The 25,232-nt window shown below is 39.2% G+C and overlaps 1 protein-coding gene across 2 annotated transcripts in view; it reads left to right on the forward strand.

Annotated features, from left to right (window-relative positions):
• TTC29 (tetratricopeptide repeat domain 29) overlaps nt 1-25,232 on the forward strand; it is a 246,846-nt gene that overhangs the window by 9,190 nt on the left and 212,424 nt on the right. For both annotated transcript variants that reach the window (XM_075849691.1, XM_075849692.1), the window contains exon 3: nt 10,598-10,681. In XM_075849691.1, coding sequence (XP_075705806.1) covers nt 10,598-10,681 — 84 coding nt within the window. The remainder of the gene's footprint in view (nt 1-10,597; nt 10,682-25,232) is intronic.

The following is a 25,232-nucleotide window of genomic DNA, read 5'->3' on the forward strand; positions in this document are numbered from 1 at the left end:
TTAGGCAGCATGCCAGGTTTTGAAGAGGTGTTGAGGTGCCAAAACAGTAGGAATTCCTCAATAGTGACCCCATTTTGGAAACTGTACCCCTCAAGGAATTCAGGACCCAGAGGGGAAAGACGAGGGGGGATAATCTGTGCGGAGTACATCAGGGTAAGTAAAATTGGGGTAAATTATAAACCAAGGGATGTATGATAAATTTTAAAACACTCTTTCATACAGAGCTCTGGTTTTTCGGGACACGTGTCACATTGATATATTGTGTCATCCCTTATCGCCCTCTTATAGCAGACTTTGCACCTCTTTTGACTTTTTCCCTTCTTGCCAGTTTGGGGAACTTCTCCTGGAAAGTGTTGCGTTTCTACGATGCGTGTAGCGCCGCTTCCAGAAGTACTGGCTACCCCCCCCCTTCTTGGTCCCTAAAGATTAGGTTCTTGATAACCACCTCTTGAAATTCCAGGAAAGTTCCCCTCTGGCCTGTACATCGACGTAGCACGTACGCATTGTACAAAGCCATCAGTATGATGTGCACGGCCAGCTTCTTATATCACACCGCATGGCGCTGTAGGGCTTCAGGACTTGATCTGACAAGTCCACCCCTCCCATGTACCTATTGTTGTCCGGGATGCAGTCTGGTTTGGGGTTCTCTGTACTGGTACCTCGTACAGGTACATGGGTACTGGTGGGACATCTCTGTTGTCCTTGTACTGGACACACAATATGTTGCTGCTAGATTGTGCCCTGCTCTCACCCCTTCTGAGTGTTTGTCCAAGCAGAGTCTTAGGGAGGCCTGTCAGATTTCTTCTAGCAGTGCCGCATGCTGCAGGACTTCTGGAAGCGAGGCAGTTTTAGAGTGGGAAGCTGGTATAAAAATTATCCAGGTAGAGGTGGTAAGCCTGGACCAGCAGTGGGTGCACCAAATCCCACACAATTTTGGCATTAACTCCCAGTAAGGGGGGGGCATTCTGGGGGCTGAGCACTTCTGTCCTTCCCTTCATATATCCTAAATCTGTAGGTATACCCTGATGCACTCTTGCACAGCTCATACATCTTAACGCCATACCTTGCCCTCTTACTCGGCAGGTACTGGCGGAATTGAAGCCTCCCTTTAAAATCTACCAAGGACTCATCAATAGAAATACACTTCTCGGGGGTGTATGCTTGGGAAAACCGGGCACTGAAACGGTCTAATAGTGGTCTCAAAACTGGGGTCATCTCGGGGTGGCCACGGCTCATTATCAGTATAATGTAAGAAGCGAAGTATTGCCTAATTTATTAATTTTTTTAGGTTACAGTTCAGTTCTGAAGTTGCTTTGATCCCCATTTTAGAAACTAGACCCCTCAAAGTATTCGCAACAGCATTTAGAAAGTTTATAAACCCTTTAGGTGTTTCACGGGAATTTAGAGCAAAGTAGAGGTGAAATTTACATTTATTTTTTTTGTCAGAAAATCCTCTTTATACCATTTTTTTTTTTATAACACAAAAGGTTTTATCAGAGAAACGCAACTCAATACTTATTGCCCAGATTCTGCAGTTTTGAGAAATATCCCACATGTGGCCCTAGTGCGGTAATGGACTGAAGCACCGGCCCCCGAAACAAAGGAGCACCTAGTGGATTTTGAGCCATCCTTTTTTATTAGGCACCATGTCCGGTTTGAAGAGGTCTTGTGGTGCCAAAACAGCGGAAAACCCCCAAAAGTGACCCCATTTTGGAAACTAGACCCCTTGAGGAATTCATTGCAGTTTTCATGGGGTGCATGTGACTTTTTGATCAGTTTTTATTCTATTTTTAATTGGCGTGGTGACTAAAAAACAGCAATTCTACTATTGTTTCTTTATTCTATTTTTTTCCAGCGTTCACCGTGCGCTATAAATGACATACTCACTTTATTCTGCGTAACGACACGATTACGGCGATACCCTATGTTTATAGTTTTTTTTTATGTCTTATGGCGTTTGCACAATAAAATACTTTTTGTAAAATATAATTTACTTTTTGTGTTACCTTATTCTAAGGGTATGTTCACACGCTTAACAAAAAACGTCTGAAAATACGGAGCTGATTTCAGAGAAAACAGCCTCTGATTTTCAGGCGTTTTTGAAGCTGAAAATGAAATTTGGAGCTTCTTTTGAGGCTTCTTTTCAGGCGTTTTTGGAGCTGTTTTCAATAGAGTCAATGAAAAACTGCTCCAATTACGTCCCAAGAAGTGTCCTGCACTTCTTTTGACGAGGCTGTATTTTTACGTGTCGTCTTTTGATAGCGACGCGTAAAATGACAGGTCGTCGGCACAGTACATCGTAAAGCCCATTGAAAGTAATGGGCAGATGTTTGCCGACGTATTCGAGGCTTGTTTACAGATGTAATTCGAGGCGTAAAACGCCTCCATTACGTCTGAAAATAGGTCGTGTGAACCCAGCCTTAGAGCCAGAACTTTTTTATTTTTCCATCAAGAAAGCCGTGCGAGGACTTATTTTTTGCATAACGAAGTGTAGTTTCGATCAGCACCATTTTTAGGTACATGTGACTTTTTGATCTGTTTTTATTCCATTTTTTGGGAGGTGAAGTGACCAAACAATTGTGATTCTGGTACGGTTTATTATTATTTTCTTTTACAGCGTTCACCGTGCGGGATAAATAACAAAATAATTTTGTAGTTCAGGCCGTTACAGACGCGGCGATACCAATTATGTATAGTTTATTTGTTTATATATATATTTTTATTAATAATAAAGGACTGATAAGGGAAAAGGGGGGATTTTTACTTTTATTACTTTTGAAACTTTTATTTTCTTATTTTTACACATCTTTGTTTAACTTTTTTTTTACTTTATCCCACTAGGGGACTTGTGGGCAGGAGGCCATGATCGCTATTCTAATACACTGCACTACATGCGTAGTGCAGTGTATTATTGCTGTCAGCTACTCACTGACAGCAAGCACAATGGATCCTGACTTTGTCAGGACCCACTAGGCTTCTGTCGATGGCATAGCCGGACGCCATTGTTTGGTGTCCGGTTGCCATAGTTACAATCGCTGGCCGCTATTGTGTAGCAGGCCGGCGATTGTAGCTTCACCCCTAAAAAGCCGTGATCGCTATTGAACACGGCTTTTAAGGGGTTAATCAGCGGGGACACCGCGATCGGTCCCCGCTGTAGGAGACAGCAGCTGTCACAGCTCCTGCATGTGTCGGGAGGACGGCCAAAATGGCCGTTACTCCCGGGACGTAATATTCCGTCGCTGAGCGCGAACGTATTGGTAGCGGGCAGCAATGGTTGCTATTGCCACCAGACGCTTAACAATGGCGTCCGGCTATGCCATCTACGGAAACCTAGTGGGTCCTGATAAAGTCAGGACCCACTATGCTTGCTGTCAGTGAGTAGCTGACAGCTCTAATACACTGCACTACGCATGTAGTGCAGTGTATTAGAATAGCGATCAGGGCCTCCTGCCCTCAAGTACCCTAGTGGGACAAAGTAATATAGTTACAAAAAAAGTTGTGTCAAAATAAGAAAATAAAAGTAAAAATCCCTTATCAGTCCTTTATTATTAATATAAACAAATAAACTATACATAATTGGTATCGCCGCGGCCGTAACGGCCTGAACTACAAAATTATTTTGTTATTTATCCCGCGCGGTGAACGCCATAAAAGAAAATAACAATAAACCATACAAGAATCCCAATTGTTTGATCACTTCACCTCCCAAAAAATTGAATAAAAAGAGATCAAAAAGTTGCATGTACCTAAAAATGGTGCTGATCACTTCGTAGTTCACAGCTCGTTACGCAAAAAACAAGTCCTCGCACGGCTTTATTGATGGAAAAATAAAAAAGTTCTGGCTCTTAGAATAAGGTAACACAAAAAGTAAATTCTTTTTTACAAAAAGTATTTTATTGTGCAAACGCCATATGACAAAAAAATCTATAAACATATGGTATCGCCGTAATCGTATCGCTATGCGGAATAAAGTGAATATGTAATTTATAGCGCACGGTGAACGCTGTAAAAAAAAGATAGAATAAAAAAACAATAGTAGAATTGCTGTTTTTTAGTCACATAATCCCGTTTTTTTTATTCACACAATCCCGACACTACAGCACAGCAAGCGTAATCTAGTTTGAAATGACAGTTTACAGCATAATCTCGCGAGATTACGCTTGCTGTGCTGTAGTGTCGGGATTGTGTTAGCGAAGTGTCAGGACTCTGAATACACATCACGTCTTGGCTGGAGGTAATGTATATTCATTGTCTGGACACTGCAGTAACGTTATAGCGTGTTTATGTGGCTGCACATAGCGATATAGCTATATCGCTATGTGCTGTGTAAATGAATGGAGAGAAGTGTATGACGCTGATTGGTCACTGATTGGTCAGCGTCATACACTTCTCTCCACAACACTCACTTCGTCAAAAAGTAAAACACGCCCAGTTGGTCATTAGGAAACTCATTAAAAGCTAATATAGGTCATAACTCCATAAAAAATGATCGTATTTCTAAATAAAAAAACACTGCTGTTATCTACATTACAGCGCCGATCACATTATGTACAAGATAGGGCACTTATAATGTGGTGACAGAGTCTCTTTAACCCCTTAAGGACACGGACAATTTTGGCCTTGAGGACAGAACAATTTTTTAATATTTCCCTCTTTGCATCCCGGCGCTCATAACTCTTCTATTTTTTTGTACGACGTAGTTGTATGAGACCTTGTTTTTTGCGGGACGAGTTGTACTTTATGTAGGTACCATTTTTTGGTACAAATACATTATCGTTTAACTTCTATAAATTTTTATTTTGGCGAAAATGCAGAAAAAAAGCAGTTCCGCAGCAGTTTGAATATTTTTTTTTTACACCATACACCGATCATCAGAAATAATGTTATACATTTGTTACGGTTGTGGCAACACCAAATATGTCTATATTATTTCATGTTTTGGGACTTATATTTTAAAAAGTTTATTTATTATAAAAAAAAAGTGTTTCTGTGTATTTTATTTACTTTTTATTTATTTATCATTACATTTTTTTACATTCATTTTAACTTTTTTTATTTATTTTGTAACTGTAATGTACTGGCATAGATCTATATGCTTGTACATTAGCCTGTGTACTGATTGTACACAGGCAGTTTTTAGGGCATACCTCAGTATGCCCTAACAACAGGAAATATGTTCAGACAGTCCTGTGGTCCTTCAATGGACCCTGGGCTGTCTGGCCGTACAAGTTATGGGCTTTGATCGCGTCAGTTATCTTCTACAGTTATCTTTTACTCCCATAATCATGCTCTTATACCTTCTGTGCCTACTTAGGAGGGAAAGGTATTCCCAAGCTGAGGTAGGAGTGCATATATAAAAGCACACATACAATCTTGGAATCAGTAGTACAAACGTAGTCGTTAAAACCATTTGTTTAAATGTAGGCTGATACCAGCAAGAAAATGAAATGTGAACAAATAACTTTTTTATAAAGGCTTTAAAGCCAATTTCTAGACAAAATCTGATATACACATGAGATAGCAATCTCTCCTAACGTCTCCATAAACATGCAAGCTCAGCTCTAAATGGCGAGAGGGGAATAGGTTCCCGGCAGCGGCTTATGTCCTGAGAGGACAAATGATTGGACATATTAAAGTCCAACATGCCTGATCCTTCTTTCACCCAATGGCGGATGTCAGGGTGAAGTTAGGCTGCCCCTAATACCCTCTTGATCATTACCTGATCCCACAGAAATCTGTGGGCTCGGCTAATATTAGTCTATTGCTTATAGCCAGCTTTGCCTATGTTCTGAGATGTCTGTCTGTGCCCTGCAGGTTAGGCGGTCATCCAGTTAGTAGTGCTGCAGAAACTGTATATCACGTCGTAACTTCTGCAACTTTGGTCCATACATACCATACATGCACAAATAAATCCTTTTTTTTTTTAGAATCTATAATTTGATGACATAAATATCTATAATTTCATGTTTTCATATGGATTAATAGATCCTAAACGCTCAACATTTGTTTAACATATTGTTACAACTGGAGGGTGAAGACATGGGTGAGCAGGATCAGGTAAGTAGCTGGGTTAATGTAGTTAGGGGCAGTAGAAAGGGGTCAAAGACAAGGAAGGCCGATCCGGTTTCTGACATTCCAGGCAAAATTGCCAAGTTGGGTGATGATGCGAGGGTGTCAGTCTCAGAAATGGCAGCCCTAGTGGATACTGATCTCCCTAACAGCCGGGAGAACAGCCCAGCTAGTAGTCGGCGGGATGGTAATGCAGGTAAGCCAAGACAATTGATAGTCGTAGGGGATTCTATAATCAGGAAGACGGATAGAATAATTTGTCGCCAAGACCACCTCAACCGAATGGTTTGCTGTCTCCCTGGTGCCAGGGTTCGGCATGTGGTGGAACGGGTGGACAAATTGCTGGGAGGGGCTGGTGATGATCCAGCTGTCGTGGTCCATGTCGGTACCAACGACAGAATAAATGGTAGGTGGAGGAGCCTTAAGAATAATTTTAAAGAACTAGGCTACAAGCTGAAGGGAAGGACCTCCAAAGTAGTATTCTCAGGAATACTGCCTGTGCCATGCGCATCACAGGAAAGACAGCGGGAGCTCAGGGAGTTAAATGCATGGCTGAAGTCTTGGTGTAGAGGAGAAGGATTTGGGTTCCTAGAGCACTGGGCTGACTTTTCATTGGGGTACAAACTGTATTCTGCAGATGATTTGCACCTAAATGGAAGGGGGTCCGCTGTGCTGGAGGAGAGAATTCTAGCTGGGGTGGCGGAGTATTTAAACTAGGGCTGAGGAGGGAGGTCAATGTAGAAAAAAAAGGGGTAGCCAGGTTAGAGAGGGGTCAGACTATATTGGTGGGGGGAGAAACAGAATGTGGGGAGAGGACTAGACAACAAGATAAGGAGATCCTTTCGTTACAAAACATCAGTGTAAATAAAAAGGCCCGATTAATGTCAAATCACATTTCTGATAATAAAAGTGAAAAACTGACAGGCAAGTTAAAGTGTATGTTCACAAATGCCAGAAGTCTAGCAAGCAAAATGGGGGAGCTGGAGGCCTTGATACTGGAAGAAAATATAGATATAGTTGGTGTTGCTGAAACATGGCTGGACTCTTCACATGACTGGGCTGTAAATCTACAGGGTTTTACACTTTTTCGTAAAGACAGGACAAATAGGAAAGGTGGTGGTGTATGTCTGTATGTGAGAAATGATATGAAGGCAAGTTTGAAAGAGACAATAGTGGGTGAAGACTGTGAGGAGGTTGAAACCTTGTGGGTGGAACTAGAAAGGGAGGTAAACACTGAAAAAATTACTTTTGGTGTAATCTATAGACCCCCCAATATAACTGAGGAGATGGAAGGTCAGCTATATAAACAGATGGAGCGGGCTGCACAGGCGGGTACTGTAGTGATAATGGGAGATTTTAATTTCCGGGATATTAATTGGTGTCATGGTTCGGCTTCAACTGCAAAGGGGAGACATTTCCTGAACCTGTTGCAGGAAAATTTTATGGGCCAGTTTGTGGAAGACCCGACTAGAGGTGAAGCTCTGTTGGATCTGGTCATTTCTAACAATGCAGATCTTGTTGGGAATGTCAATGTTCGTGAAAACCTCGGTAACAGTGATCATAATATAGTTACATTTTACCTATACTGTAAAAAACAAACGCAGGCTGGGAGGGCAAAAACATTTAATTTTAAGAAAGCCAATTTCCCCAGGATGAGGGCGGCAATTCAGGATATAGACTGGGAAGAACTAATGTCAAATAATGGAACAAATGATAAATGGGAGATTTTCAAATCTACTTTGAGTTATTATAGTGCAAAATTTATTCCTACAGGTAACAAGTATAAACGACTCAAATTAAACCCCACATGGCTTACACCTTCTGTGAAAGGGGCAATACATGACAAAAAAAGGGCATTTAAAAAATACAAATCTGAGGGTACAGCTGTAGCCTTTGTAAAATATAAAGAGCTTAATAAAATCTGTAAAAATGTAATAAAATCAGCAAAAATACAAAATGAAAGGCAGGTGGCCAAGGATAGTAAAACAAATCCTAAAAAATTCTTCAAGCATATAAATGCAAAAAAGCCAAGGTCTGAACATGTTGGACCCCTAGATAATGGTAATGGGGAGTTGATCACAGGGGATCAAGAGAAGGCAGAGTTACTAAATGGGTTCTTTAGCTCTGTATATACAACTGAAGAAGGAGCAGCTGATGTAGCCGGTGCCAGTGCTGTTAATATATCAGTTGATATACTGAATTGGATGAATGTAGAGATGGTCCAAGCTAAATTAAATAAAATAAATGTGCACAAGGCCCCGGGACCAGATGGGTTACACCCTAGAATTCTTAAAGAGCTTAGTTCAGTTATTTCTGTCCCCCTTTTCATAATATTCAGAGAATCTCTAGTGACTGGTATAGTTCCAAGGGACTAGCGCAGGGCAAATGTGGTGCCTATTTTCAAAAAGGGCTCTAGGTCTTCCCCGGGTAATTATAGACCAGTAAGCTTAACATCCATCGTGGGGAAAATGTTTGAGGGGCTATTGAGGGACTATATACAGGATTATGTGACAATAAATAGCATTATAAGTGACAGCCAGCACGGTTTTACTAAGGACAGAAGTTGTCAAACCAACCTAATCTGTTTTTATGAAGAGGTGAGCAGAAGTCTAGACAGAGGGGCCGCTGTGGATTTGGTGTTTTTGGACTTTGCAAAGGCATTTGACACTGTCCCCCATAGACGCCTAATGGGTAAATTAAGGACTATAGGTTTAGAAAATATAGTTTGTAATTGGATTGAGAATTGGCTCAAGGACCGTATCCAGAGAGTTGTGGTCAATGATTCCTTCTCTGAATGGTCACCGGTTATAAGTGGTGTACCCCAGGGTTCAGTGCTGGGACCACTATTATTCAACTTATTTATTAATGATATAGAGGATGGGATTAATAGCACGATTTCTATTTTTGCGGATGACACCAAGCTATGTAATATAGTTCAGACTATGGAAGATGTTCATGAATTACAGGCAGATTTAAACAAACTAAGTGTTTGGGCGTCCACTTGGCAGATGAAGTTTAATGTAGATAAATGTAAAGTTATGCATCTGGGTACCAACAACCTGCATGCATCATATGTCCTAGGGGGAGCTACACTGGCGGATTCACTTGTTGAGAAGGATCTGGGTGTACTTGTAAATCATAAACTCAATAACAGCATGCAGTGTCAATCAGCTGCTTCAAAGGCCAGCAGGATATTGTCGTGTATTAAAAGAGGCATGGACTCGCGGGACAGGGATGTAATATTACCACTTTACAAAGCATTAGTGAGGCCTCATCTAGAATATGCAGTTCAGTTCTGGGCTCCAGTTCATAGAAAGGATGCCCTGGAGTTGGAAAAAATACAAAGAAGAGCAACGAAGCTAATAAGGGGCATGGAGAATTTAAGTTATGAGGAAAGATTGAAAGAATTAAACCTATTTAGCCTTGAAAAAAGACGACTAAGGGGGGACATGATTAACTTATATAAATATATTAATGGCACATACAAAAAATATGGTGAAATCCTGTTCCTTGTAAAACCCCCTCAAAAAACAAGGGGGCACTCCCTCCGTCTGGAGAAAAAAAGGTTCAAGCTGCAGAGGCGACAAGGCTTCTTTACAGTGAGAACGGTGAATTTATGGAATAGTCTACCGCAGGAGCTGGTCACAGCAGGGACAGTAGATGGCTTTAAAAAAGGGTTAGTTAATTTCCTAGAACAAAAAAATATTAGCTCCTATGTGTAGAAATCTTTCCTTCCCTTTTCCCTTCCCTTGGTTGAACTTGATGGACATGTGTCTTTTTTCAGCCGTACTAACTATGTAACTATGTAACTATATAATATATCGATGGTATATGTGATATCCGTGATTTCCCAAGACAATAATACACTTTAGTAAATCTATAGGTATGCTCTCATTTTATGAAAGCAAATCTACAATTAAAAAGAGGAACCTTTCATGGCTGTTTTCCAAAATGTGATGCCCAGGAGACAAAATATGAATGTTTTATTGCTGTTACATTATTTTCTTGTAAAAACAAATGTATTTTTTCTTTAGTACTAGTTACACAATCCTATATTAAAAGTTTTTATCCAATTATGTGAAATATGAATTGGACAAGTGGGGGGTTAATCATAAGCTTGCAGTAGTGCTCCATATGCGTATGGCGTACAGTCAAACCTTTTAACCAGATAGAACTAAATCAAAACTATTTTTGAAACTATTATAAAGGTGTTTAATTGAGAGGTGAAATATATTCTCCACTATTTAAAGAAAATTAATCATCTTAACTTTATTTCTCTCAAAACCTGAAATAAAAGCAGCATAGAAACATAGGTTATTGACAGAAAAAAAACCATAAATGTCTGCAATGCGTAACTGTGAAACAATTGGATAAAATTTAAATAGCAAGTTAGAATGAAAAAAAATAAAAATTGCTGTAAATTTTATTTACAAAATATGCCGGAGACAATGTGTTAATCATTGCTTCTTGAAATTGCGGAATATTATGCATTTTCCAGTACTGTTCTCTGCCTTTTATTTTAATTCAGGATTCACTTGATCGGGGACAGAGATGTCAAGGATCATCATCGGCACATGAATATCAAAGAGCTGTCGAAAGAGGAAACTGCTATGTAAGTTTGCTTTAAATTTAATGTGTATTTTTTTGGAAGCATTCTGAAGGAGATAGAGATGTTTTAGATATGCTTGAATCTTCTTGCTGTTTACTGCAGAATTGTTCTTGTTCTTCGGAGCCGGTAACTCGCAACTCTAACAAATGAAAATAAATTCTTATATTCTGGTATGTCTTGGTGTGAATTGATTGCAAGTACATATTCATTTTATTTTTAATAATAATAATTTATCAATTTTAACGTCAATAATTATAACATTTTCTTTAGCTTTTGTAGTTAAATGCATGGTGTAAATAGCATTGTAAAAATCTTGTAGAAAATATAAAAATGCACAGTGAGCGCAGAATTTTAACTCTGTAAGGCTATGTGCACACACACTAATTACGTCCGTAATTGACGGACGTATTTCGGCCGCAAGTAGTGGACCGAACACAGTGCAGGGAGCCGGGCTCCTAGCATCATAGTCATGTACGATGCTAGGAGTCCCTGCCTCTCCGTGGAACTACTGTCCCGTACTGAAAACATGATTACAGTACGGGACAGTTGTCCTGCAGAGAGGCAGGGACTCCTAGCATCGTATATAACTATGATGCTAGGAGCCCGGCTCCCTGCACTGTGTTCGGTCCGGTACTTGCGGCCGAAATACGTCCGTCAATTACGGACGTATTTAGTGTGTGTGCACATACCCTAATAGAGGAAGTGCTGACGTATTTGTACAGGCAGTATTAGTGTAAGGTTACTGAGTTATCAAGTCTTTTTGTACTTTTGCTACATTATAATTTCTACTTGAGATTATTCTATCTGGAATACTATGCATAGAGGAGAATAAGTTTTCCCTAGTTTACTCTAAAGTCCAGCAAAGAAAGCATATTTTATTTAGTATTGCCTAACTTTTTTTTATTATTAATACAACTTTTTTTTTTTCTACCTGTGTCGGCCGCTTTGTTTTGTTAGAGTTGGCTGTTTCTTTAGTTCAAGTTTTGTACTCGTTTCGTTCAGTTTTTGTTGCTATTAACCATACACTGTGCTCATTGTGCAAGACATTGGGTTCTGCATTTCTTAATATACATACTTCAGCCACAGAGATTTAATAATTCTTCATAAAAAGGTTAAAAAAGTTCTAATGAAGTCCTGCACATTATGTACAACTTCACTTTCTAAACTCTGTAAAAGAAACTTTCATATTTAATGGGAAATCATGAATTATTCCATTTATTATCCTCATCCTCCTTTCAAAGACATGATCTGGATAAAAGGCGGGGTGAATAATTTAGAAAAAAAATGAAATGCATTTTTAATGTGAAGGTGCAAACTACAGATTCTCATGACTATTAGCGAGTGCAGAGGAAACAGAATTTTACTTGCAAAACCTCATCAAACCTTAAATTACATGACATACTTCTGTAATAAAATACAGAAGAAAGAAAAGTTTTTTGCCTAAGTTGTTTTTATTAATCCTGTAAAGTTGGAAAGTTTCTACAATACAATATTCCTACATGAGTTTATGAAATTCCAAGTATTCTACTTATGCTATAGGTGCATTTTTCAAATTCAATAAAAATCTCATTCAGTTGTTTGTCTCATTTCCAATATATAATCAGAACCCTTTATCCCAATGGTGTTATTAAAGATTGAACATTGCCGTATGCTGAACAAGGTTCATTTTCAATATGCAAGAAATAAATCAGCTGCTTAAAGTCGTATATTCCCATCTCAGGCATTTATGGAATATCCACATAAATGAGAACGCACCTATATTGAGAATGGAGGTCACTCACTTGCCGCCGATTTCAGGTGGGGGTATGTAGAGAGGTGGCGTGGCTCTCTCCATTAATTTCTATGGGCGAGAAGGGACTAACCCTTTAAGAAAAATCCAAAATTTAAACATTTACAATGTTGTATACCCAAAAACATAAACAAAGATTTGTGTAGAATTTTTGGAACTTTTTCATTATAAACGAATAATATCATCTTTATAATTGTCTCCACAATATATCCTTTCACCTTTCAAAGTAATTGTTTGAGTAATATGGCTCATGAACATGGCAGTATTACAGATCCATGTTGTACGGATCAATAATACAATGCCTATAGACTGCTATGACCTCGTACTGTACCACTGTGTGTATCCAGTTTTATATGGGTCCTCTAATACAGTAGAGTAAATTAAAAAAGTACATTTTATGACAAAACACAATTTATTTGCCTATATACAAGTTGCCTATAAGGCAACTAACCCTATTGTCCACACTACTAACAGAAGGTGTTGAATTGTTCTATTCTCATAATTCCTAATAATGAAAATAAGCTTTATTAAAAGGCACACAGCCTATATTCTTTCAACAACCCATAAGCCCAGAAACGTTATCACTCATATAGATGTAATGGTCAGTCTCTGTAATGTGGGACATTTATGACATATCCACAGGATATGTCACAAATGTCAGATAGATGCTGCTCCCACCTCTGGGACCCACACCGATCTCTAGAACAGGACCCCTAAACTCGGTTCTAGATTTTGGCTGACTCCCGGCCGCTTCTTAATTTCATGGTCGGGAGTTACGGAAAGAGCGTAACTCGCTGAGCTGCGCTGTTTCCGTAACTCCCATAGTAGTGAATGGTAGTTACAGAAGCTGCGGATCATGTGAGCTCCGCTGTTTCCATAACTACTGTGCAGTTCTATGGGAGTTACGGAAACTGCGTAGCTCGGCGAGTTTCCGTAACTCCCGACCATGTACCGTAATCAATAAGTGGCCGGGAGTCCGCGTGAGCAAAAAGCTAGAACGGCTTTTAGGGGGCCCCGTTCTAGAGATAGGTGCGGGTCCCAGAGGTGGGACCCGCATCTATCTGACATTTATGACATATCCTGTGGATGTCATAAATGTCAATCATGGGAAAAGCCCTATAATATAGTGTCTATACTAGAGGGAAGCGTCTGCAGAACGCTATCCCAGAATTCATTCTGAGCTGATGTGTGTTAGAAACATTCAACAAACACCTCATGTTTTGCCGAGATGGAGTACTCAGGGTTACAATGGGGCAATGGCTTTATACGGGGGCGCACAGCGGGTTTTTATCACTGAGAAAAAAAAACGATTGAGTGTTTAATCACTTGCTGTATTACGGAGGTATTCTCGACTAGAAGCATTGCGCACAGAGGTACCATACGTGGAGTGCATATGGCTCCATAATATTGAGCTATAGGAACTATGTGTACCATCATCCTTTACATTAAAGGCATTAAATTGAATTATCACCCTCGAATACCTTTTTCCTTAATCTAAATAGGTTAACAATTCTGTGCTGATTAAAGGGAACCTGTCAGCAGTTTTGAGGCCTCAAAACTGCTGACCGGGTGATATAAGGGAGGCAAAGGGCATTTTAAACTTACTTTTTCTCACTCAGGTATGGCGGTCGCTAATGCCACTCTTTGCTCTGAGTGACTGCTGTAGCGACCAATCAGGGGTTCGCTAGGACCGTTACTCAGTGCAGAGGGACAGGGATAGCAGTGTGCACTGCAGGAGCACTCTCACATCAAGTCTCACCTCAGTGGGACTTGCGATTGGCTGTTCGTGAGAATTAAACATCGTTTTTTTGTCATGCAGCTTGCATGACCGAGAAAAAGGTACATTTAAAATTTCCTCCCCTATATCACCTTGTCGGCAGTTTTAAGACCTCAAAATTGCTGACAGGATTCCTTTAATTCCTTATCTTTATAGTAGTTTTCCGCTTACTTTTTCTTAAACAGAGCTCCAAATCCCATTCATAGACATAGATTTAAAAGATACTATGCTGGTTACCTGCACTCAGTCCTAGGGGGAGCTAAAGAGCTTACTCCATACTGGTATACATGGAAATGTATGATAATAACTAACAGTTTGCAGTAAGCCCCTAAGCTCACCCCAGGAGTGGCTGCAGGTGATTTTAAGGCTCTGTCTCTAAAAATGTTACACGTGGCATTACATTTTTGGTGGACCTCGTTAAAGATATTACACGTTTCTATCCCTTATGCCACATCATAGCTGGCATTAATTCTCTCGACCCATCTTTAATACGTTTGGTGCATTTTACCACTCCTCTTAGCCACGCCGCTTTGTAGTGATTCTTTTCAAGAGTATTGAGGTAGGCATTAACCCTCTCGCGAGGCGCCGATGTGTTACCATGGCAGCTGGGTACCTATCAGAGGCCCCAAGGTCTGCCATCGGTAACTGCTTATAAGGCCCTGCCAGAGTCATGGCCTTATAGGTTGCCTGTTAGTAACAGACTGACAGGCAATAATGCTTTGGAACACTATTATACAAGCAATCAAAGAATCGCTTTTACAAAAAAAATTTAAAATGGAGTTTTATAAAGTTTAATAACAATTAAAAAGTACCCCCAAAAAAATAATAATTTAAACCCTTTGCACCGTAAAAAAAAAAAACCTACATATTGGGTATCACTGGAATCGTAGCGACCTGTAAAACAATCATAACTTATTAGCTATGGTTCACAGAGCTTGGCGTGAAAAAAAAGCCCAAAAAATTGCTGTTTTTTTTTGCTTTCCCCCTCAAAGAGAATAATAAATTATATGTCCCAAAATTGGTACCGATGAAAACTACAACTCATCCCTCCAATAACAAGCCCTCATACATCTACGTCGATAGAAAAATAAGAAAAGTATTGGCTCAAAAAAAAAACCTGCAAAAAATAATGGCAGACTTGCTGGTATTTTTTTGCATTCCCTTCCAGAAAAAAATAAAGCTAATCAATAAATTATGTGTATCCCAGATAGGTGCCGTTGAAAAATACAACTGGTCCTGCAAAAAACAAGCCCTCATACGGCTACATCGATCGAAAAATAAAAATGTTATGGCTCTTAAAATGAGAGGATAGTAAATGTATAGGAACAAAAAACGGGAATATACAGGCGCTGCTTGGTTGTAAATGAACAAATAGATTTATTTCGGTAAAGTCAAATGACTTGCCTGATGAAGACGCCAGTCCGGCGTTGAAACGCGTAGCATCTCTACTTTATTTACCGAAATAAATCTATTTGTTCATTTGCAACCAAGCAGCGCCTGTATATTCCCGTTTTTTGCTGTTTTCTATGAATCCTGACTTTAAAAAAATTTGATAAAAAGTGATAAAGTCGGATCTACTCCAAAATAGTACCAATAAAAACGACAAGTCGTCCCGCAAAAAAAAAAGCCCTCATACAACTGCATCAGCGGAACAAAAAAAAAAGTTATGACTCTTCAAATATAGAGACGCAAAAACAAATAATTTTGAAAAAAAAGTGTTTTTACTGTGTAAAAGTAGTAAAACATACAAAATCTATACAAATTTGGTATCGTTGCAATCGTAACAACCCGCTGAATAAAGTTATTGTGTTATTTATACCACACGGTAAAAGACGTAGAATTAGGTCGAAAAAAAGTGTTCCGAAATTTCAGGGTTTTTTTCTATTCTCCCCCCAAAAAAAGTTAATAAAAGTTAATCAATAAATAATATGTACCCCAAAATGGTGCTATTAAAAAATACAACTTGTCCCGCAAATGTCTATGTCGACGCAAAAATAAAAAAGTTATAGCTCTTGGAATGCGACGATGGAAAAACTTAAAAAATTTCTTGGTCTTGAAGGTTTAAAAGAGGCTGGTCATTAAGGGGTTAAAATAGGTAGAAGCATGACTAGAAACTAAATCTATGTGGATAGCTGGCGTTGTCAAATACACAGGGCAATGTAAACCTATTATTATACATGGAACACTATTTAAACTATTATAAATGAAGTATAAATATAACCATCATATTACAACATACAGTACTGGATGGTATAATAGAGTTTTATTCTCATTGTACCGTGAGATATTCATGAATTGAAAGCTCAAATACTATGGTAGAGATTTATCAAAATTAGTGCAAAGGGAAAGGCTCGCGTTTGCTGATGGTAACCAATTGGGTTGCTGCTCTCATTTTTCACAGGGCTTCGGAAAATGAGAATCATAAAATATGATTGGTTGACATATGCAACTCCTCCATGTTATCATTGGACTTGTTTATTTTTCCATATTTATTAGAAGATTGATAAATAAGATAGTAATACTAATAGAATTGTACATGAATCACATGCCCCAGAATACGGAACCTCTGGCACCAGCATAAACTGCTTTTTTATAAGCATGTGTACAGTTATTATTTTGTTTATATTGCTTGCTTTATCATTGAGCAGAAAAATCTTGACAAGCATATACTCGTGACACTTGTGATAATCCTCAAACAAGCATTAGGCTATGTTCACACGCAGTGACCAAAAACGTCTGAAAATACGGAGCTGTTTTCAAGGGAAAACAGCTCCTGATTTTCACACGTTTTTTAAGCCACTCGCGATTATCACTGCGTTTTTAGTTGCTTTTTTTTCCGGCCGTTTTGGAGCTGTTTTCAATAGAGTCAATGAAAAACGCCTCCAAAAACGTCCCAAGAAGTGTCCTGCACTTTTACGCGCCGTATTTTGACTGCGACACGTAAAATAAAGGCTCGTGGGAACAGAACATCGTCATTCCCATTGAAAGCAATGGGCAGATGTTTGTAGGCGTATTAGGGGCGTTTTTCAGGCGTAATTCGAGGCGTAAAACGCCCGAATTACGTCTGAAAACAGTGCGTGTGAACATGCCCTCAAGGACTAAATACTGCTCAAAAAAGTGTTGTCCATATCAACCAATCAGATCACTTATTTCACTTTCAACGCTGCCCTGAAAATAGAAAGATGAAATCTGATTGGTTGATATGAACAGCATTAGATATTTTTAGTTTTTTATTTATGAAGGCCAAAGTGCTTTATGCCCAAACTTATAGGCTGGAATCACACATGCAATTTTTGTAGCATTTTTTTGTGCCAAACACAGGAGTAAATCCAAAAAGAGCGAAAAATATCAATTAAAAAACTGCACGTGTGATGCCAGCCCTATATGCATCCCCACTACCTTCAGTAGTTATTATACAGGGTGGGCCATTTATATGGATACACCTAAATAAAATGGGAATGGTTGGTGATATTAACTTCCTGTTTGTGGCACATTAGTATGTGGGAGGGGGGAAACTTCTCAAGCTGGGTGTTGACCATGGTGGCCATTTTGAAGTCGGACATTTTGTATCCAACTTTAGTTTTTTCAATGGGAAGAGGGTCACGTGACACATCAAACTTATCGAGAATTTCACAAGAAAAACAATGGTGTGCTTGGTTTTAACGTTACTTTATTCTTTCATGAGTTATTTACAAGTTTCTGACCACTTATAAAATGTGTTCAAAGTGCTGCCCATTGTGTTGGATTGTCAATGCAACCCTCTTCTCCCACTCTTCACACACTGATAGCAACACCGCAGAAGAAATGCCTCCCGATCTGACCCCCTTAGACTTTTATCTTTGGGGTCATCTGAAGGCAATTGTCTATGCTGTGAAGACACGAGATGTGCAGCAACTGAAACTACGGATACTGGAAGCCTGTGCTAGCATTTCTTCTGCGGTGTTGCTATCAGTGTGTGAAGAGTGGGAGAAGAGGGTTGCATTGACAATCCAACACAATGGGCAGCACTTTGAACACATTTTATAAGTGGTCAGAAACTTGTAAATAACTCATGAAAGAATAAAGTAACGTTAAAACCAAGCACACCATTGTTTTTCTTGTGAAATTCTCGATAAGTTTGATGTGTCACATGACCCTCTTCCCATTGAAAAAACTAAAGTTGGATACAAAATGGCCGACTTCAAAATGGCCGCCATGGTCAACACCCAGCTTGAAAAGTTTCCCCCCTCCCATATACTAATGTGCCACAAACAGGAAGTTAATATCACCAACCATTCCCATTTTATTTAGGTGTATCCATATAAATGGCCTACCCTGTATTATGAGAAATGTTGTCAATATTAGAAACAAGTTCCTTTGGCTTCTTATTTACCATAAAGATTGTTTTTTTTACCAATTACAAGACGTAAATGTCTCATGATTTTGTACATAAAGTTGTATCAAATAACTGTGCAGAAAACAGTTTTACCTTCATATATTTGATTTCTTCCTGGAAAACTGACAAATGTTCTACCTTTTATGTAGAATGGTGAAACCAGATGACGATTAGCCATGAACCCTTTACTAGAAATATGTTACTATTATCACTTTGCCAGACCTTATCTATGGATACATTGCTTTTTCTTTCCTTTATTTCCTTACTGCTCATGAAAATGGGAAAATAGAGAACGATACAAGTTGGAACTATGTCACTAGTGGCTGATTTTATTTTTGTCCTTAGGATGCCATTCTTCTTTTTTTTTTTTTCTTTATCTTGAAGGCAGGCTTTGGAAGACATTCTTTTTTCTATTTTATCTTGGAGGGGGCATATGATGTTTTTTTCACTAGGTGGCAAGAGTGCTAGAATGGACCCTGCCTAGTGTTTTTCACCAAAACTAGAGTATTCTTTATTCTACGACAGGGTCGATTTTAATTTTTTAATTTTTTTTTTTTTAGTTTGGAGCAAATTAGTCAGTCCACGCACAAAAACACTGCACAACAGGGATTGGGCCATGACTGAACCACCAGGGATTAGACTAAACTAGACCATCATGGATCAAGCCCCTACTAGATCACCAGGGATCAGGTTCACTTTGGGCTACCACGAGTCAGGCTACAACTGGACCACAAATGATCAGGCTCTTGTTGAACCACAAAGATCAGACCCCAGTGAACTACAAGGAGACCGTCTACTAGATCATCAGTGAACTGGCCTCTGAGTGCTCTATGCTACAACGTTGACATTTTAGTCAAGCTTTTCTACGCCTAAGGAACACTGCATTGCTAGTGAACTGTAGGTTGTACCTGGTGTTGTTCACCTCTGCATATCTAAATAGAAAACCATTGTAAACAGGATGCATGGAGTGGACTTTTAAAGCTAAACACCCTTTTTCCCCCCGAAAAAACTACGATTTTTGCATTTATTTTGGAAAAAGGTAAGTGAGCTAATAAGTTTTAACCCCTTAATGACCAGCCTATTTTAAACCTTAATGGCCAAGGTATTTTTTTACGTTTTTCCATCGTCGCATTCCAAGAGCTTTTTTATTTTTGCGTCGACATAGCTGTATAAGGTCTTGTTTTTTGCGGGACAAGTTGTATTTTTTAAAAGCACCATTTTTAGGTACATATTATTTATTGATTAACTATTATTAACATTTTTTTGGGGGGAATAGAAAAAAACCTGAAATTTTGCCACTCTTTTTCGTGTCCTAAATCTACACCGTTTACCGTGGGGTATAAATAACACATTAACTTTATTCAGCGGGTTGTTATGATTGCAACGATACCAAATTTGTATAGATTTTGTATGTTTTACTACTTCTGCACAGTAAAAACGCTTTTTTTTCAAAATTATTTGTTTTTGTGTCTCCATATTTGAAGAGCCATAACTTTTTTATTGTTCCGCTGATCCAGCTGTATGAGGGCTTTTTTTTTTTTTTGCGGGACGACTTGTAGTTTGTATTGGTACCAGTTTGGAGTAGATGCGACTTTTTGATCACTTGTTATCACAAGTCAGGATTCACAGAAAACAGCAATTTTTCCATCGTTTTTTATTTAATTTGTTACGGAGTTCGCCGTGCAGGTTAAATAATGTAATAGCTTTATAGTCGGGGTCGTTACGGATGCGGCGATACCAAATATGTGGAAATGTTTTACTTTGTTTTGGTTTTTTAATAGTAAAGCAGTTTGTAAGGGGAAAAGGTGGGTTTTTCATTTTTTTTCCATATTTTTTGTTAGAAACTTTATTAAAGTTTTTTTTAACTTTTTTACTAGTCCCACTAGGGGACTTTAATATGTGATCATCCGATCACTATTATAATACACCAGCAATACTTTCGTATTGCAGTGTATTACTGCCTGTCCGTTTAAAACGGACAGGCATCTGCTAGGACATGCCTCTGGCATGACCTAGCAGGCATTCACTACAGGCAGACCTGGGGGCCTTTATTATGCCCCCGGCTGCCATCGGAGACACAGACACTCGGTGATCGTATCGCCGGGTGTCGGTGGGGGAGAGAGGGAGCTCCCTCCCTCTCTCCAAAACAACTCAGATGCGGCGCACGCTATTGTGCGCCGCATCTGAGGGGTTAAACGGGTGAGATCGATACTAATATCGATCTCACCCAGTCGAGCAGGGACGCCCCCAGCTCTCAGCTGCCTCTGGCAGCCGAGAGCAGGGAGATATGACAGCTCCCTGCTCTGTTTATTTATCCTGATGCAGTGCCGTAAAAAGGCCGTTGGTGGCCAACATGAAAAGGCGTATTGGCGGTCACTAACAGGTTAAATAAGATGTTTGTGCCAAAAGACCTTTTATTTTGAATGCAGTTATGATCGTAAACTTTGATAATTATTTACAATGAAAAAAACTCCTCTATTATTTCTACTAAAGCATTTTAACTCCATCAATTGAAATACAATCTTCTTTACTCTTCATTGATTTTACTAGTGTATCATATTTGTTATTTTAGTACATGGAAATGAGCGTGTACTAAAGTCAAAATGTGCTCACGATAGGAAGCTATGGTCTGAGGAAATCGAAGCAATATCTGTGTGTATGTGTTTTCATTTATTTGTTTCCGTTCCACTGATTGAACCTTTCAGATATATGTACATGCTTATCTATAACATCATTTTATATCATTTTCTTCTTCAGACGCTGCAGTTTTATTTGATTTCCAGTAGATGCCCCCAGAGACCATTCAACCTTTCTATTGCTTAGCCTTTACATGAAACTTCTGACATTTCTCTTTCCTGCTGTAAATATTGGTGATAGATTTGTTCTGATCAATCTTAGGCTTCGTTCACATCTGCGCCAGGGTCGGAACGGGACCCTGACTGACACAAACGGAAACCAAAGTCGACTACGCTATTGATTCCGTCAAAACGACAGAACCCTTGCACAACGGAGACAAACGGATACCATTGGCACCGGATCCGTCACCATTGAAATCAATAGTGATGGAAACTGAAACCTATGATTTGTGTCTGTGTCAGGGCTCCGTTCCGAAAGAAAGCTCAGACGGAACGTCGGAACGGAGCCCTAGCGCATATGTGAACAAAGCCTTAGCTGGTGCTTTTTATAATAATATTTTAGGAAGAGTACTGACAGGCTGGTTAAATAACAGACTCATACAGCAGCGTGCCACACTAGAAGCAACAGAGCTGAATCTGTCATTTAAGGGTATGTTCACACGTAGAGTCAAAAACGTCTCAAAATACGGAGCTGTTTTCAAAGGAAAACAGCCCCTGATTTGCAGACGTTTTTTGAGCAACTCACGTTTTTCGCTGCGTTTTCTACGGCCGTTTTTGGAGCTGTTTTCATTGGAGTCTATGAGAAAACGGCTCCAAAAACGTCCCAAGAAGTGTCCTGCACTTCTTTTGACGAGGCTGTAATTTTACGAGCCGTCTTTTGACAGCGACGCGTAAAATGACAGGTCGTCGGCACAGTACATCGTAAAGCCTATTGACAGCAATGGGCAGATGTTTGCCGACGTATTGGAGCCGTTTTTTTCAGACGTAATTCGAGGTGTTAAACTCCTCCATTATGTCTGAAAATAGGTCGTGTGAACCCAGCCTAACTGTTTTTTATGCACTGTAATGTACCAAGTTAAAAGGATTTTCCAGCCACTAAAAATTGATGGCCTATCCACAGGATAGGCTATCAATAGCTGGTGGGTCGGGGTCTGACTTTTGTGAACCCTGCCGATCAGCTGTTTTGAAGGGGCCGCAGCGCTCATTCTTTTTTTCTTGCTCTCTGTGAGTCGTTGACACGCATTTAGCGGCAATTGACAGGTATTGCAGCCTTTTCTCCCATTGAAGTGAATGGTAGAAAAGGCTGCAATACCTGTAAATCGCCGCTAAATGCGTGTCAACGACTCACAGTGAGCAAGAACAAATGAAAGGGAAGCAGCGCTCGTATGCCGCTGCGGCCCCTTCAAAACAGCTGATCAGCAGAGGTCCCGAAAGTCGGACCCCGACCCATTCGCCATTGATGGCCTATCCTCAGGATAGGCCATCGATTTTTAGTGGCTGGAAAACCCCTTTAAGATAAATATGTAAGTTTACCCGAAATCTTATATTATCACATTTATTGTGCCAAATCACAAACTTGGCTCCACTACATGGGCATATTTAGCTCTTTTATATCTGTAGGTCATGGAATACTAATGTAATTATATTAATTGAATTGGGTTTGTGACAATAATGTGTTATTTACTCATACACCATTTCACAGCGATTATTAAGCGCACTTATGGCACAGTGCCTCCTTTTAACGGTGCTGTGTCTTAAGTCAAAGGCAGCCGGGCTTCTGCTCTACCAACTGGGATCGGAGCTACCTCTATTCCCGGTTGTTTAACCTCTTAGATGTTGTGATCAATAGCCACCTCTGCATCTAAGTGGTTTTATTAGAAGGAGGTGGTGCCCTTGTCTGTTATCAGTGCATGTCTATTAGGCCCTGCCAGAGATAGGGCCTAATATAATGTGTGTCAGTTTTAAACAGACAGGCATAGTACATTGCAATACAGAAGTATTGCAGTGTATTATAAATGCTATCAAACGATCCCAGAATGGGACTAAAAAAATTACAAAAATAGTTTAATAAAGTTACTAACAAAGAAATCCTAAATACCAAAATTAAAAAACTCACTTTTTACCCTTACAAAATTGTTTATTATTAAAAAAGAAAAAAGCTACACATAATTGGTATTCTTACGCTTATAATAACCCAAGCTTTAACACTATTATATTATTTAACCCACCGGGTGAAAACGGTAATAAATACAATAAAAAACAATGACAGAATTGCTGTATTTTTGTTCATCCTGCCTTCCAAAAAATTGTTTTGCGGGGAACCATAATAGGGCTCCCATAGAGGTGCATGTTACTGTACCTACATATGCCTCCAATTCATACAGAAGCATACAGAGATTTCATATGAATCTGTCAGAAAAAAATGTGGTGTGCTCCATCGGATGTGTATTATGTAAAAATCTTTTTACCTCTGACATAAGACACCTAAAGTAGTTTTGTACGGAGGCACAAGGAGTGTCCGCAAAGGGACTCCATGTGCGGCCGTACATCCTCCTGCATGAATCCTAACTCTGACACTGTATAAATGACACCTATATTATCCTCTTGATTTCTCCTTTTCCTTTATTGAATTGAAATTATATTAAAACCATATCTGGACCACCCACTGTAAATTTGCGTCCACATTTGCTGTACTATGTGCATCACCAACTTCAATGTATGCCATTCTTCTGCTAGTGATTGGGTCCCGTTAAGCTATGACTAAGAACCTCAAGTTCGAAACGCGTAAGCGTCTTTCCTACTAAGCTTTTTACTTTGTTTTAACCAGATAATAATAATAATAATAATCTTTATTTATATAGCGCCAACATATTACGCAGCATTTTACAATTTAGAGGGAACATGAAACAAACAATATCAGACATTACATAGTGACAAAGTTAATTTACAATTCAAACCTGAGGAGTGAGGACCCTGCTCGCAAGAGCTTACAGTCTATGAGGAAATAACTTTTTTGTTTTCATACTAGATCGAGTGCTGGAAGTTATCCTCTCTATGTTTTTGCACTTAAGCAGTGCCAAGGACCGGATTGGGCTGTAACTAGTAGCCTTTGGTCCTGGTGACATCATCGGGACCTGATTGGTTTAAAAAAGAAAAGCAGTTATATAGTATAGTACAGATATATATATTTATTTAGCCAAAATTGATTTGTTATTAACACCTTCCTGCCTGCCACACATAATTTAATGGTATAATGGCGCAGACCATGCCATTTTACATGCTCTGTTTGAGATATTGCTTGCCCCCCGTACCCAGTGCTTGTCAACTGGGCCAGACTGTTACTCTAACAATCCAACCCTGTATAGTGACAGCCAACTGAAATATCAGTTCATTGTCTTGAACACAGTTCTAATCTAAAATTAAATTAGGGTCTAGTGTACACATTAGAGCATTTATTTTGGAGGTAAATATTATTGACTGACCTACCTAGTTTAGAACCGTATGTGAAAAAAATAGAAACATTTAAATTTTTTCCCTTTTTCTGGCCATTTTCCCCCATATAAAACAAAATAAGAATGTGTCCTGCAACAAAAAGATTTTTTTTTTTGGTAGACTAAGAAATCAAATTTACCTTTGTATTGCAGCATTCCAAAAATGTAAAATTGTGCTCTGGGCATCAAGGCACAAAACACCCCCAGTCATAGAAGTAAAAATAAAAGTTGTACAAAGATGCACAAAAGTGTCTATAATCAACAAAATTATAATTTTTTAAAGGGGTTTTCCATTCAGGGACATTTATGACATATCCACAGGATATGTCATAAATGTCAGATAGATGCGGGTCCCACCACTGAGACCCTCACCTATATTTAGAACGGGGCCCCTTAAACCTCGTTCTACCTTTCTCAGTTCCTTCCTCCTCCCGGGCCACATCGTAATTTCCGACCATGTAATCAGGAAAACAGCGAGCTACGCTG

Source organism: Rhinoderma darwinii, chromosome 1, assembly GCF_050947455.1.
Source record: "Rhinoderma darwinii isolate aRhiDar2 chromosome 1, aRhiDar2.hap1, whole genome shotgun sequence".
Lineage (NCBI taxonomy): Eukaryota > Metazoa > Chordata > Amphibia > Anura > Rhinodermatidae > Rhinoderma > Rhinoderma darwinii.